Source organism: Pezoporus wallicus, unplaced genomic scaffold, assembly GCF_028554395.1.
Source record: "Pezoporus wallicus isolate ANWC-B61680 ecotype Strahan unplaced genomic scaffold, APGP_CSIRO_Pwel_v1 contig_6275, whole genome shotgun sequence".
Lineage (NCBI taxonomy): Eukaryota > Metazoa > Chordata > Aves > Psittaciformes > Psittacidae > Pezoporus > Pezoporus wallicus.
In genome coordinates, this window is record NW_026636901.1 from 279,322 (window position 1) to 294,767 (window position 15,446).

Genomic DNA, 15,446 nt, shown 5'->3' on the forward strand with positions numbered 1-15,446 from the left:
GTTTTCTCAGCACAGTGCAAACAGAAGTCTTCAGGCAGTAACTAGATTTTATGAAGATGAAGCTACTGAACTTCACTATTGCCCACAACTTTTTCCCACCTGATGAAAATGAGTTCATACAAGAGAGAAAGAAAGGCTATTTACAAATGCTATTAGAGCTAAAATGGAAAGACCACATACCCCAATGATTGCGTTCAGTTCTGCCATGGTCACTTGCTTGGCACGCTCCACAGCCTGCACCACTTGTTGCTGGTGCTATAAATAGAAGATCAGAAACAAAATAAAATTATTGGTTGGTTTTCTAAATTATTAAGTACAGAGTCTTCCTTTTTTTTTTTTCTTTGCTTCTCAAACACATGCCTGGCTTAAAATAACTTCTCTAACAGACAGTCATGTTTTGTGTTTACCTGCAAGACTTGCATCAGGTAAGAGGAGGAAGAGTTTATGCTGTTACTTGCCAGGAATTACACCTTTGCTCCCCAAAGGGCTATTTTACACCCTGGCTAAAAGGAGAACTGTTTTCCTTTTGTTCACCTTTTGTTCAGTGTGCTTTTGAATTTACACACCAACTCAAAAGGCAAGCCGCTTTCTTGACAGCCATCGAAACTTTTTGATTAAAAATAAAAAAGGAAAAAATAGTAAAAGGATACTGAAAACGAGAGGTATGTATTTTCAACATGCACATAGCACCCACATCACTGAAGGATATAAAGATTCTCCTCCTAGGTACATTTCAAAGCAGCTCAACCATAAGAAACAAATTTAAAATGCCATTCACAATTCTGTCAAACACGTGAAAGAGAACTAATTATTTCAATCTCCAACATGTAAATTTTAATAGCTTTAAAAAGTCCATCAAAACCACATGGTCTAATTAACAATACAGTTTACAAGCTTCAGTGGTGATATTACCTCAGTTTGAGTGATACTATATTCCTGCAGTAAATTCAAAATTGCTGTATACCGAAAACTGATTGATATTTATTTGAAAACACCAACTACAGATAAAGTAAGATCCTCATCTTGCAACCAGATCCATGCCTATTCAAAGCTCCACTGGTGGCAAACTCATACGCACAGGCAGCCCTGCAGGACTGGGATTACACATGACAAATTGGTGTAAGAGGGGTGTCAGGGAGAACTGCAAGCAGGTTGTGTGATCTGCATGATCTGCAATGGGAGTGCGCCAGCCTTGATTAATAGCCACTGGTGGATCAGAAAGCAGGGCGAGCTCTTGTCTATCTTGAGAGGAGCTGAAAACATTACAATGAAACACCAGCTCTGTATAGAAACCAACATCTAGATGCTCTTTAGCGCAAAGTTTAGGGAAAGGGCTGGAAGTATGTCTTTAAAGCCTACAGTTTACCTTCATGCCTGTGTATACAGGCAGCACAGAGCTAAAGAACAGACCATGCAGCAATACCTCCTGCTCATCCTTACCAGGGGCAGAAAGCTGCATACAGTAAGGTCCAGAGCCAAGTCCTTAATACTCCTACCAACACCTTCAAGGGTAGATGAAGAGCATTGGGAAAGACTCAGACCCGATAGGAAAGGGGGGCATAACAAAGGGCTCCACTACCTGCAGGACTTGGCAGTCTCAGATTTGCCAATTGCCAATGCAACGCACAAACAAAAATGGCACTTTCACTTATAAACTCTCTCCAACAGAAGCCCTCAAAATGGGGCAAAGCCAGCCCAAAAATCCACCTGTAACTGTAAGAAATGCTGGCCTCAACTACAAAAAGTGGATAAATGCAAATAATAAAGGAGGAAATTTAGAAACACTCCTGGAAGGAAGAAAATTATTTTAAGGTTTGTTTTTAAGCAAAGAATTAAATGAAGGAAATGCCAGGAGAGCAAATAACATAATGTTGCAAACAGAATCACAGCATTCCCTTTTAGAGTTTTGTAAAGCTACAGTGCTAAAGTAAACCAAATCTGTCACTTACAAGCAGACAATGTAAAGACCATAAAGCAGGCTGAACATGTGCAAATGTGTTCTTGGCATTCAGGAAAAAAAAAAACCAAAACAGAAAAAAACCCATACAAATGCAAAAATGCAAAGTTGTATACTGTTATCACAGATAACCAGTAAAAAGGAAATTACAATACTCAAGCCTCAAGTTTCAGTGATGTGTTATCATCTCCAGGTCATCACATGTTAAGGACACATACAGCTTTCATTGATTATGTAGCTGAAAGCCCAGTGACACGTGGCTCTATATGGCAACACAGTGAAATTACACCACCATTTTCTGGTGCAGGTCAGCCACGCTGAAAATGGGCCATAGCATTTTTATCAAGCCATCCAAAAAAAAAAAAAAAAAAAAAAAAAAGGAAAACCCAACATGGTTTTTTAAAATCTTCATTAAAAATTGTTAATAAAAATATCCTTTATTTGATTGTTTAGAGTCATCTCTTCTTTCCTACCTAGGTAATGCTTTTTGCACTGAGGTAAAGGAAGGAACCTAGCTTTTGATTTGTATGTACGAACATTCAATTCCAATGCCCATTTACTTGAATTCCATTCCTGGGGCCACAGGCAGAAGAAAAATCTTCTGAGGGATCTAGAGAAAGCCAAACTGAAAACATCAAAATTATTGTAGAAATTACTCCAATTCTCATCCAGGTTTTGGAAAAATAATTCAGCTCCACAACAGTTTGAGTGTTTTCCTTTCCTTTACAGCAATCATACAAACAGCTCTCATGATTATTTGGGAAAAATATTATTTCATTCCCAGGTGAGGGGAAAGAAGGTGGAGGGGTTGAGTTTAACACTCTTGCTGAAAAGCACTGTAAAACAGAAATTCCCTAAGCAGACTCACAAGGCATCTTTCACTGATTCTCACAGGCTTGGGATCAAGTCTTCATCAAGAGGAGAAAAACCATGGGTCTTGTAACACTGAACCTAAATTAGGTACAGTAGAGACAATTAAAACTCTCCTATTGCTAGCTGCTTTAACATTGATTTAATCATCACTGGCATAGTATGCAAAAGACACAAAATAGATGGCCTGTAATTAGCCTCTCCATCACTTCCACCTCATTGCAGCAGCTGTGCAGACTCTCAATCAGTACCCTGAAGCCCCCTGGGGGGCCTATCCCCAGTCACCCTGGGGCTACTTCAAGTCACAGGCACAAACCACACACTCCAGTGGATAAAGAGACAGGAAAGCAAAGTCATGCTGTGGTGTGGCACAGTAATGAGCAGGGTTTGAAGAGCCCACCAGCTGTCCCTTGGGTTTCTGAACCTAGGGCTGGCAGGCAGCTCCACATTACGAACTGCAGCTTCAGTAATGGGTGCAGATCTCTACACACAGAGAAGGAGACCGACTGGGCCCCAGGGACCCACTGCTATTTGAAACCAAGGTGTAGCCAAGTGGGGCTGGCCCAGCCAGCAGGGGTACCCAAGGATTGATGACTCCAGCACTTATAATATGCTTGAATGCCTTCCAGGGCCAGCATGCCAGTAACAAGCAGCATTATGTTAAAAACAAACAGTACATATTAGCCTGCCCATCAAGTGATCATGCACCGATTTACAGCCAAGTAAAAAAGAGCAACAATAATAAAGGGTTACTTTTTCCCAACCAAAAATAGACAGGGTTGCAGCTTTCACACACATTTAATGCTAGCCTTCCACTGTGCACACAAGCAAATCACAGACCCACTTTCTTCAGTTATGGGAAAACAGTATTTTGCACTGTATTTAACAGGCCAGAGCACTGAACTCAATACCCTGCCCTGCCTGTCATGAAGACTAGTATCATTTCTCCCTTTTTAACTTCTTCCCTGTCTCTTCTCTTCACCCCTTTTTGCCTTCTGCAATGAGCAGCATGTCCATGCTTGCCTTGTGTTGGAAAATCACCTCCTTTCAGTCTCACAGTGGGTAGTAACGACAGAAACCACAAGAAGGATGTAGGCTTTTCCCCCATCACATTGTCTCACCACACTGTCTTGTCACCTAGCCCTGGCTCCTGTGCAGTCATTGAAGCAGAGTGGAAAATACCTGGGCTTCTGATACCGTGTCAGAGCTACCCAACACCTCCCACTGACAGGTGGCCAAAATTCCCCCTAGCATGCACACACAGACGCTGGTGCTAGAAACACCTAATTCCAGCCTGTCTCCAGCACTGCCAACAACATCCAAAGCAAAAACCACTGAACAATTCACTCTGCAGAAGGAAGCAGGCTCTGCCATGTTTTATTCATATTACTTTGTTGTTATATTATCTGTTTGGAGGGAGTACAGACCAGCTCCTGCTTAAGAACTGCAGCAGTGCCATTCTGAAAAGCTCTATCTAGAGGTAGCATGATGAGATGAGGCCACACCAAAAACACTACGGAGAACCAGAAGGCAAACGCATGTTTACTGTCTAGTATGGCACACACTTGGAAACTAGAAGGAACCAGCAGATTCACTGCATCGACACCGTAACTGACAAGATGTAATAGCCACTTCATAAAAATGTAAGAACATTATTAGCAATATATGCAGAAATTGCTAATAAGATGCCTCCCTTGGAAGAAGGATTACAGATACTGACAGCTTCCTTGTACTTACTGTTTCACCTCTAGTCCAGGGCAAGTCTAAAATAGAGGAAAATAATTTAGTTGTCTCAGTGTTCCTTTCACTTCTCAGACCAACAACTTCTTCCTTTTGAACAGCATGGAAGGACTCCTGCTCTGCTCCTATAACGCATAACACACTCTTCATTTAAATTTACTGAACTTTAGAAGCACCTCTAGAGAAGGTACAGAGAAGAGCAAACCTATTATGGCCTATAGCTTTCTAAAAGGAAAACCAGCAACTAATACTAAAGTGCTTGAAAGCAAAAGACTGCATGGAACATTCCCTTTTTGTATGTTTGCTGGTATGTATGCATGCCAGTGCTTGGCATTTTACTGTACTTCTAAGTATATCTGACCACCTTATCATGCATGGGAAACTATTAAAGAGCAATCCTTCTAGCTTGGTATTAGCTAGCTCACTGGCAGTTAAAAGGGAAAGCACACTTCCCAAAGAAGTTTACTACAGCCTCCTCCAGCCCACATAATGCTTGCAATGTGGCGTGGAATTTGACGGGGGCCAGTAACGTGAGAAGCCATTCATCTGGCTTCTCAAGCAGCTTTTGCAGCTTGTGCTGAGCTCCAGGTTGCCACAACTGCACCATTAGCTATAAATGAGCCAAACTGTGTGTGCCTCATGAGTACATACACAGTCAAGTTTTACTCAGAAGAAGTTAACCATGATACATGAGTATCTCCAGCCACAATGAACAAGTACTGCTATCCAGCTCTCAATGGCCACAGCTTGCAGCCACAAACACCACCTTGACCAGAGAAGAACCAGCCCCAACTTGAAAACCACAGAGTTGTGCTAGCGTCACACTGTTCTGCAGCTGGTAAATTCAGATGAGAAGAAGTGTCAATTAGCAGAGGCATCATCTGTGCCTTTAGACCCAAAATGAATTGCATTTTACTGTCTAGATCATTTGATGTTGTGAACATTGAACTAACTATACCAACTGCAGGAGATCAAAACTATGTTAACTGAGTTCTAACAACCTCCAAGTATTTACCTACAATGTTGCAGGCACCCCCTTCACCTTATACAACAGGAACTATTTTGAGCACACTGGTATCTCCCATCACAGGGAGGTGGAAAATGACCGTTGCAACACAAGAAGCCTGCAATCGAAGCAGAAATTGAACACATATCACTGCCCTAAGGATGGACCAAGGTCCATCTCATGCCTTGGCCACAAAGTTACTCTTTCTTTCCAAAACGGGAAGCCTATATTTCTTGGTGCTCTTTTTTTTATTGCCTGCCTGAGTCAGAGTCTACGTAAAAACAAGGTACCACTTGATGGTGTGTGTAGGCAGGTTAGGGACTTTATTTTTAATACGTGCTTAGATGATGTACAGCACAGTAAAACTGACTGAAGCCTGCAGAATTTCCTGAATTCTTTACTGGATTGCCCCCTGAAACAAAGAAGACACTAGTACACAGTAGGATGATGTATTATAATTGCATCCTTTTCTCAAGATCTCTAGCGATTTTGGCCACAATTTCTTACTTCTAAGTGAGTTATCACAAGCCATTGATTCCTTACAAAGTTAACAAGCAATAAGACAAGTTAACCTGGTGCTATTATGAGGCAATAATGTTGCCATCAGTGCATGTAACCACTGTATTTTGTTCATTTTTCCCTCAGGCACAATACAAAGGAGCCTGATCACATTTTTCAGCCACTATTCCACAATTAGTCTGTATGGAAAATGCATAAACAGCAAAAGCATGCTGCAATTCAATTCTCTATTAATCTAGATGATAAAATAAAGAGACTTACATTAAGACACTCACTTTTAAAAGACACAAAGTAGACAGGAACCAAGTCTAGCAGCTTACTCAAATCTCGAGATCAGATCTCTTTTGCTTCATAAGCACATGCCAATATAAACTCATTTAAGAACTGTTTCTGCGAACAGAGGTCAAACAATTACCAAGATCTTCCTAACCCCAGTACGAAAACTACTATGATCAGAGGCACTGTCAAGACACATGAAAAGTTTTTTTTGTGCTTCCTCTTTCAATCCCTCTCTGCTGTATCTTCCCCCCCTTCCTTTGCTTGGTGAACTAAAAAGCACCCTTGCCTCCACATATGATGAATGTGTACACCGGCTCTTTGGAAGTGCTCCCTTTTGTCCTTGTCACTGCATGTGAAACCGCTGAAGTTGGGAATTTTTTGACCTCTCCATCCTCTCTGTAGCCCAAAGAGCTTTGATGCCAGGCAACATGCACAGCAGAGGGGCTGTATGACTTGGCAAATGACATGTGTAAACAGGTGTAGGAAACTTTATGGGCCACAGATTTAAAAAGCAGATGCCTGCTAGCACACAAGCCATATGAGAGTCTTTTTTTTTTCAGATCTAAAACTGCTTAACTCAAAGCTCTGATCTAAAGCATAACAAAGTAAACAGCAGTCATTAGGCACACTGATGCTGGTGTGCTTAAGCCCTCACTGGGTGGTACTGTACTCATGACAGAAGTGGGACAACATCATTTTCTAAATTTACAATCTGACCATCTCAGTTGTCTGCTTACATAGTTCTTGTAACTAGTGATTAATGACGAGATACTGCAAGGGCTGAGTTCAGAATTACTTTAAAATTGCTCTCCATGCCTAGCTTGATAGCCAGGAGGTTGTTAAACAGTCATCCTGGCTCACAGCTCACAAGTTACTTCATGAGCACCACAGAGGAGATTCTCCCCAGTGGAAGAAAAGAATGTGTAGGCTACAGTGTGAAGGCTACAATGTGTAGCCTTCATAGTGCCTTCTCCCTCTAAGGCAGGGACTTAAAATGTACCAGTATCAGCTTCCAGGAGAATGACTCCAGGGTGATCCAGATCCGGGGACAGCAGAGCACAGTGCATGGGGAGCAGAAAAAAAGGAGACAGACCATGCTTACCTGAGTGGGATGTCACTAAGAGCAAAGTTCCAAATCTATTCTTTTTTGTTCCCCCCCCCCTTCTCGATTCCATGTGAGCATGTAGAAGAGGTGGAGGTCAGGACATCCAAAACCAAAGGCCAAAATCTATCAGTCACTGTGAATCAAACGCATCTTTTGTTTTTTCAAATGTATTCTAAGCCCATGTAATCCTTTTGCTTGTCTAATTGTCAAGAAACACCTACTCAAGAAAGCACACGGGTTGCATTTGTAGAAGCAGATCAAGGAGAGCAGTGTGACCTGTGTAGAGTAATAAAGTTTTGTTCAGCACTTGGCTGAAAACAGCAGTACCAGTATCAGCAGTAATATACCAGTACAAAGTTTCTAAATGCAGTAGCAGTAGTATACTGGTACATAGTTTCTAAACACAGTACCACATACTCCAGAGAAGATTTCTCTGCTGTGCAAATGCTGATCCCACGTCTTTGCCAAAATTACAGCTTTGCCTGCCAAGTACTCACTTCTGCCTTTGTTTCAAAATCATGTCAGTTTAGTGCTCACTTTAACATGAGTATGAATCAGCTTTACACCTCATTTTTATAGGCTGTCCTATTCCTGTGCCTCAAATAAAACCCTGTGACTAGATATATAGAGATTCTGTAGCAGTTAAAGTACAAAATCAACAGCTACTCAGCTCAGATCCATGCAGGACTTGAGCTCGGATCCACCAGCAATGTACCTAGATCATTACTCACCATCTAGTTTCCACAAATCCATCTTTATAAGCAGAGAGTAGAGCAGCACTTATGAACATTGTCAGGTTCTAGTTTTGATAGCGTTATTCTCATTTCAAATACACAGAAATATGAATGTGCATGCACACTTGCATCACATTAACTGAATGCTGATACAGAGCACACAGCCTCTCATTTGCTGCAAGATGAGCTGCAACCTTGAAATGCAACAGCATTTTATGGAACAGCTGAAAAGGTGGGAGTAATTATTGCAGAGCATTCTCAGGCATGATATTTTACAAATGCAATGCACAGAAATACACCTCCCAGCTTTGGCTTTTCAGCTACTAATTCTAGTGAAATGAAGCCATACATTAAAAAGATGCATGACAGCCTGCACCAGCAGACCCCAGTCTCTAGCCACTTTCCCTAACAGAGTGGGCAAGGGAAGAAGTTATGCACCCAAGATCTCCCTTCATGAGCCATGTTTTCATTTTATTTCACGCATATCTGTGGCTCCAAGGCTTCCTCACTAGGTCCCACTGACTCCCCCAAATCCCAGTGTTCCTCAAAGTATCTACAATGATAATACCAGAAAATCATAATTTGGAGAAAATTAGTCTTTAGAGAAATTATCTCACAGCGAGTTTCAACCTTCTGTCTATATTCCCAAATATGTAGAAAACATAACAGGATTTAAGGTAATTAAGTAATCTGGGATGCAGAGAGAAAAAAGGCAGGAGAAAAGCTGCATTTGTGTGTTTACTGTATTGAACACCACTACTCAGTACACCAAAATAGAAGTTTCTGCCAAACTTTAATGCCTGCTGCCAGGAATGCAGCACAAATCACGCATTTTTCGCAAGCTGCCCTCTGATTTTAGACCAACAGTCATAATTTTTTTAAAACCTGCATTCTGCATGACATCAGTATATTTAAACAACTAAAATCTTGCTTAGCACACTGCAACATGTTCCATTTAATAAATATACTGAAATTATATTACAGGGGACTTGGAAAAGATAATGAAGTTACAGTGACAACAGCACAGTGGAAAGTAACCTACAAGGACCAAAAGTTTCATAAGGTAACAGTCTCAACACAAAGCCCCACTTTTGTAATAGATATGATGAGGCAATTGTTCAGATCAGCACCAGTACAAATGACTACCTACCTCTTGGGACAGGAAGGGAATGACTTGTGCACATATAGCGTTCAGCCTCTTGACAATTTCTGCCTGCAAGTGACAAGAAGAATGAAGCTCAATTATATAAATTCTCAGATGTAATTGTCACCCGCGAACATAGGTGATACATTTCTTTGGAGTTATTTTTCATCTCTAGTCATCCTCTGGCCAGGACATATTATCTAAATAATAAAAGAATCTGGACACCAATTAAATAATACATAGGAAGATAGTAACTTCTAGCTAAAAAGTTTTCCTTAAAAAAGACACCTTAGAACGGACACAAAGAAAAGTTAATTCTGATTATGCAATCAAAGGGATTTAAAGAAAAAAATCTTCAGAAGATGTAACAAAAAAAACCAAAACAAAACATCGAACACTGTGTTTTGAACTAAACTCTCTCCTAAGAGGCAAAACCAAGGATCATGTCATATTACAGCAATGCCACTGTAAGCAAACGGAACAAACAAAACAGTTACTTGGTATTAACACTGCATATCATGAGAACATTAGCAACACAATATACAACTACATTGATAATAATTCTAACATGTATTTTAGAAAGAGATACTGCAGTCTTGTATCATATTTATGCTGTTATCAAACCCAAGGTTAATAGTGGTTACTTTCATGTTGCAATGGTGATCAGAAATGAATAATACACAGTTTTATTTCCATACTGGAGATCAATTCTTGTTCTGTGTATTTAATCTGCAAATCTCAATAGAGATTGATGAGATTTGTAGAGGTAACACAAAAATTACAGCTCCAGAAACAGAATATTTAAAGCCACACAGACCTTCTTAAAATAAATCGTAACTTTCTTACAATGAATTTTAACCAAGATCATTTCCTCATTATACAGAAAGACAGAATGCTCTTCCTCTTGCAAAGTCTCTAACCATAAAACAAAGACACATACTTGTGCAATTTAAGCTTCCTTCTTTTAATGGCAACCCTTCCAGCCTTTTTGCTATGATGTCTTTTAAATTGTGAACGCTTAGAAAAGTACCTATAGAACAGAAAGGCTCAGAACTAGCAGCAAAAAAGTCAGAACCACAGATAAAATGGATCTGGGTTGAGGAATACTACTGTTAACACAGCTGTGTAACCGAAGACATGGAACACTAGAGGTAAGGGTACACGTGAAACTAATTCTGCCCCCTTGTGCCTACTGCAATACACTCTAGTTAAAACAACTTTGCAATACAGTTTCTTCATTTTCTCTGAAATGTATCTAAACTGCTGCATGTTATTTATACAGCAATTTCTATGTTACAATGTCCCAGTACCTTCTCACTGGTCTTCACTGTTTATGCAAGTCCACACATTGTTAAAATTACACATTTTAACACACCTACTACACCCGTTCTGTTTATTCTGCAGCACAGGTAACTTAAAAGACATTTGAGAATATGTTCTCTTCGCCACAAAGCTAAATCACCTGCTAATTTCAAAAGTCTATATATGCCTATAATATCAGATATGCTACAATGTAAAACTTTAATACCCTTTTAAATAGACAGTATTTACTATACTAGTTGACACAGAGATTTATGAATGGCTTGTACACAGAGCAGCACAGGAAGTGAGTGACAAGATGTGTGCACCTAAGCTTCAGCCAGACAGGCTGCAGCATTACTTGAGAAACAGTATTTGATTGAGGAATTGCAGACTGTAATATAATGCACAGCTGCAAAGTAACTGTACTGTTGTGGTTCAAGCACCATTAATTTACTTATTCCCAAATTTCAGGCCTTAGTCACAATGCTTTTTTTTCTTTTAAAGGAATCTCCTGAGTGCCTTAAAACCAAGGAGAAAACCAGGCCATCCTGCTCTTCAAGGCTTTTCATATCAAGAGAAAACTTCCAAGTGTCACCATGCTGACTTGAGGTGAAGCCCCTCTGACCTGCCGTTTCACACACATAGATGCCTTCATAAAAAAAAGGCACATGATGTTTTCCTCTGCTGCAAAACAACTCCTCCTACCCACCTTTAACATGCGTGTCACAACCTCACACACCTCCTGTGCAGCACCTGGAAGGAGCCTGTGCCATAGCTGCGGTCAGCAGACCGCTTTTCCACCACAGGTAAATGAGCTTGATGCCTCTACTGCACTGCTTAGGAACTGAGAGTACAACTGGCTCAGTGCCACAGAACTACAGAATCATAGACTAGTTAGACATGCAAGAGCTTGGCATGTAATTTTAAAAGGCTTGTAGATCCATAGATCTTAAGGCCAAAAGAAACTGCTACAACTGTCTTACCTCACCTCCTAAGTAAAACAGGCTGTAAAACTTGACTGACTTTTCCACAAAACCAGTAAATTCTAGTTCAGCTAGAATACAGTTTAGTCAACAAAAACAATTTTATTCAACTCACTTTGAGGCATTTTTTCTTAATTAAGGTACCCAACCCCAGCTATTTTAAGCTATTTCAGCTATGCTTTTCTTTTGATCTCTTTTCCTCCCTCCTCCCCAGTAGAAGACTTACGTCTCTCTTCTATTGCTCTTCTGGCCACAAAAATGGTTAACATATCTGCTCAGTGTTTACACAAAAATTCACCTCCGGCAAATCCTGTGCCTGGGAAATGTTAAGCTAAAAAGCATCTTCCAAAAAAGCTGCAAGTAACTGAAAGCAGGTGACTAAATATGCAGTTACACAACTGTAATAAACTTTTTGATAACAATCTCACGGGAGTGCAGAACTGCGAGTCCTTTCATGCTGTATGCAAGAAAGGGAGCTGGAGGAGAAAGCACCCAGCTCAACCCACAGAGAATAAAAAAATGCTGGCTAAAATAGCTTCAAACAATGTCGAGACATTCCCCAGCAGCATTTCTCAGCTTAGTCAAGGGGCCCGCTAGGCCAGTCACAACAAAGCTGAAAACACCTTTGTACGCTGCAGCAGGTGTTTACACGGTTTCCTTATTAAAACGGCCTTCACTTTCCCCAACAATGACTGTCTCCAATTGAGTGGTTTTGAGTACAGTTCATTTTTATCACCCTCAACACTTGGGCAGCAAGGGAACAGCCCAGCTGAGATGCAGTGGACTGCAGAGGCACAGCATGTCCAAGGCACAGACTGCCTACCTTTGGAGACCACCGGCAGCAGGAAGGAGTGGAGGAAAAGAAAACACTGTGTACATGCACAGTGACAGGAAGGACATAACACATTCTGTACCAAAAATGTATTAAATCAGACATTTTCACATAGCAAGTACAAAGCATCCTCTGCCTTGACACTGCAAGTATTTCTGCAACTAACTGCACAGGATAATGCCGCAGCAACCAGATTGGCTGTTTGCCACAGAACTTACCAAAGGAGTTAGCTAGAGTGGGCTTCTTGCGATGCCACCCTAAAACTTGAAGGTGTAGGTACTGATGACAGAGGTTAACATCTCGAAGACCTATTCCTACTGCCATCAGAGGGGGGTTAGAAACTCCCCTGCATCAGGTACAAAGACAAAATAAAACATGAGCCCACTTCACATTTCTATGCTGATACAGATTATTAAAACCCTATATTTAAAGATCAGTTTAGGATCTTCTCTTTTCTCTTAAACATCAGGCCAATGGGATTCTCATGATCATGCTAATTGCCAGGAGAAGGAAGAAGTGTGATTTCATAAAATCAGGCAGCCAATTCCCGATAAGGAAGCCAAAGTTGCCTCAGAAACATGGCTGTTTCTGTGGTCATCTCATTTGCATCCTTTGTCCCATGAGACCAGGCTTTAGAGAGGCATCATTTATTTACAGGCCTTTCCACCGGGCTTCAGTTATCAGCCAATACTGTGGACACACACACTTCTAATGGCCTGTTTTGAAACCAAGTCTAATCTGATGGCGCAGCGCCCAAACTCCTTTTCCATAGCCATTAAAGGATGTAGGTTATTGCTGTTGTCACCATTGATATTTGTCATTGTAATGTAATTAGGGCCCTAAAATGATGCATTACAGCCCTTGGCACAGCTTCTATTAACATCTTTTCTTCTGCTCACTGAACTGCGACCTGTTTTCTGATGAATAACAGACAGGAAGCTTTAGGGTGAGGAACAGATTCATCAAAGAAGCATTTTTCAGCTCTGGAAATGAAATAAATAAATAAATAAATAAATTACAGAGGGCAACCCAAGAAGAAAAGAACAAGGAAGGAGTCGGGGTGGGGTGGGTTTTAGGGGGCAGATATAAAGACCACAGTGCATTTGAATTTTATCTGACCACTTGAAATTCTGATTGCATCGGATGAATCTTTCTTAGGACAATATATTCTCAGCCTGTGAATCACACGGTTAATCAGGGCTCTAATCTGCTATCCATCAGCCTATGCCAGCACTGTAACTTCCAATCAAATTTATAGGTTATGTGGGTCACGCTTCCCTGAACAACTTACATTCATGGATATCCCGTTTAAAACCAGCACAGATTCTGAAATGCTGTTGTTAGGGTTACTGAATGTTGTAATACTATTCAAAGCTTTATGAAAGCTCCTGATAAACAGCTGCTAAATTATTGCCTGTGGATACAGCATGATGCGCTGAAATAGCATTAATGGCCCAATAAAAGGGCAATTGTTCATGCCAAAATATAAAAAGGATAGCTTTTGCTGCCATAGTTTGTCAACTATGTTAACAAACACCGACACTTCTATTACTCCTTTCCCTGAACACAGAAAGTGTTTGGTTTTGCTTTAAAACACACCAGCATGGACTCAGAAAAGATGAGGGACAGATAGGCAGAAAAGGCTCTGGCTGGAATCATCTTTTTACTTATCGAATGCAAATGTATGTTGTTTTTATCCAACAAAAGACACTGTTTTAACGGTTTTGACATCTTTTTACAGCCACTTATGTGACATCATTTTTAAGAAGAGAAAGATTAAATATTTATTAACTACAATACTATTAACTTTTTTAGTTTAGTTATGCACATAGACAATAATAAAAATCACTGTGCCAGAATCTGATCTCACTAAAGCAACACAGACTCGTATCAGTTAACAATCCCTTGGCATTACCGCAGTGACACAACAGAAGAGCAACAACTTAGGTACTTGATTCAGACAAAAAATCTTTTTGAACAAAGCCAATGGTTAAATGGCACTTAATTGCCTAACTATGCCTAAAACCTGAACCTTAAGTTCGTAAGTGCCTATAATGCATGATGAAAAATGTTCAAAGATAACCCTGCAGGCAAGGCTACATCTCAGGAACCATGAGGTAACACAACCCTTCAAGGGGGCTCAGCAAAGCCGGTCCTTGGGATACCACCACAGCTACCAGCTGTACTCAAAGGGGAGCAGGTGCTGCACCATTAGACTCCTAAATCCCTCTGAGAATGGCAACATAGGGGTTTAATTCAATTAACCCTTGCCACACACAGCTAAAATAGGACATAAGCATACAATAAAATACAGAAATGTATTTAAGTGCCTTGATAAGTATTTTGGCATATGTCTGAATTCTTAGTACAAATGAGAGCTAAAAGAGAAACCAGAATCAAATTAACTCCAAAAATATAAACAATTAGAAATGTTCTAATACACAAGGAGTTCAGAATCTTTTTGGTTTTTTTAACTTCCATTTGCATTCTTTTCACGTGGAAAAAGAGAACTGTGATTTTATTTATAGTATATATACTTAAAAAAAACATTTCCACTACATTTCACAAAGTTCATAATTATTACAATTATAAAAAATTGCTGGTAAAGAATTACCACTGAAGGCTGGAGGCCTGTCAGTGGAACGGAAGCAAAACTACTATATATGTATTGTTGAAATAAAACAGAATAATAAAACATTATTGGGAAACCCATTTCAGCAGCCAGTAGGAAAAAAAAAATAAATATGCAATTACACTGTCAGAAAAATAATCTGAAACAACTGTTATTTCAGGTTTAATTTATTCTATACAATGCCGCCTTTGCCAAAAAGATCAATCTTGTTTATTAAGTGGTTACCAAGAACACAGGCACACACCCGCAACATCTAAACAAGCATTTCACAAATTAGTGAGAACAAAAAACATTATTACACTGTATGAGACATATCACGATTCTGCAAAAAAAGCTAATCTTA

General features: G+C 40.1%; 1 protein-coding gene across 5 annotated transcripts in view; it reads right to left on the reverse strand.

The window, feature by feature from the left end:
• TLE4 (TLE family member 4, transcriptional corepressor) overlaps positions 1-15,446 on the reverse strand; it is a 101,373-nt gene that overhangs the window by 60,394 nt on the left and 25,533 nt on the right. For 3 of the 5 annotated variants that reach the window (XM_057402119.1, XM_057402118.1, XM_057402117.1), the window contains exons 5-6: positions 9,361-9,423; positions 181-255 (exon numbers count right to left, since the gene is read on the reverse strand). In XM_057402119.1, coding sequence (XP_057258102.1) covers positions 181-255; positions 9,361-9,423 — 138 coding nt within the window. The remainder of the gene's footprint in view (positions 1-180; positions 256-9,360; positions 9,424-15,446) is intronic. The other 2 variants (XM_057402121.1, XM_057402120.1) reach the window with 1 other exon arrangement.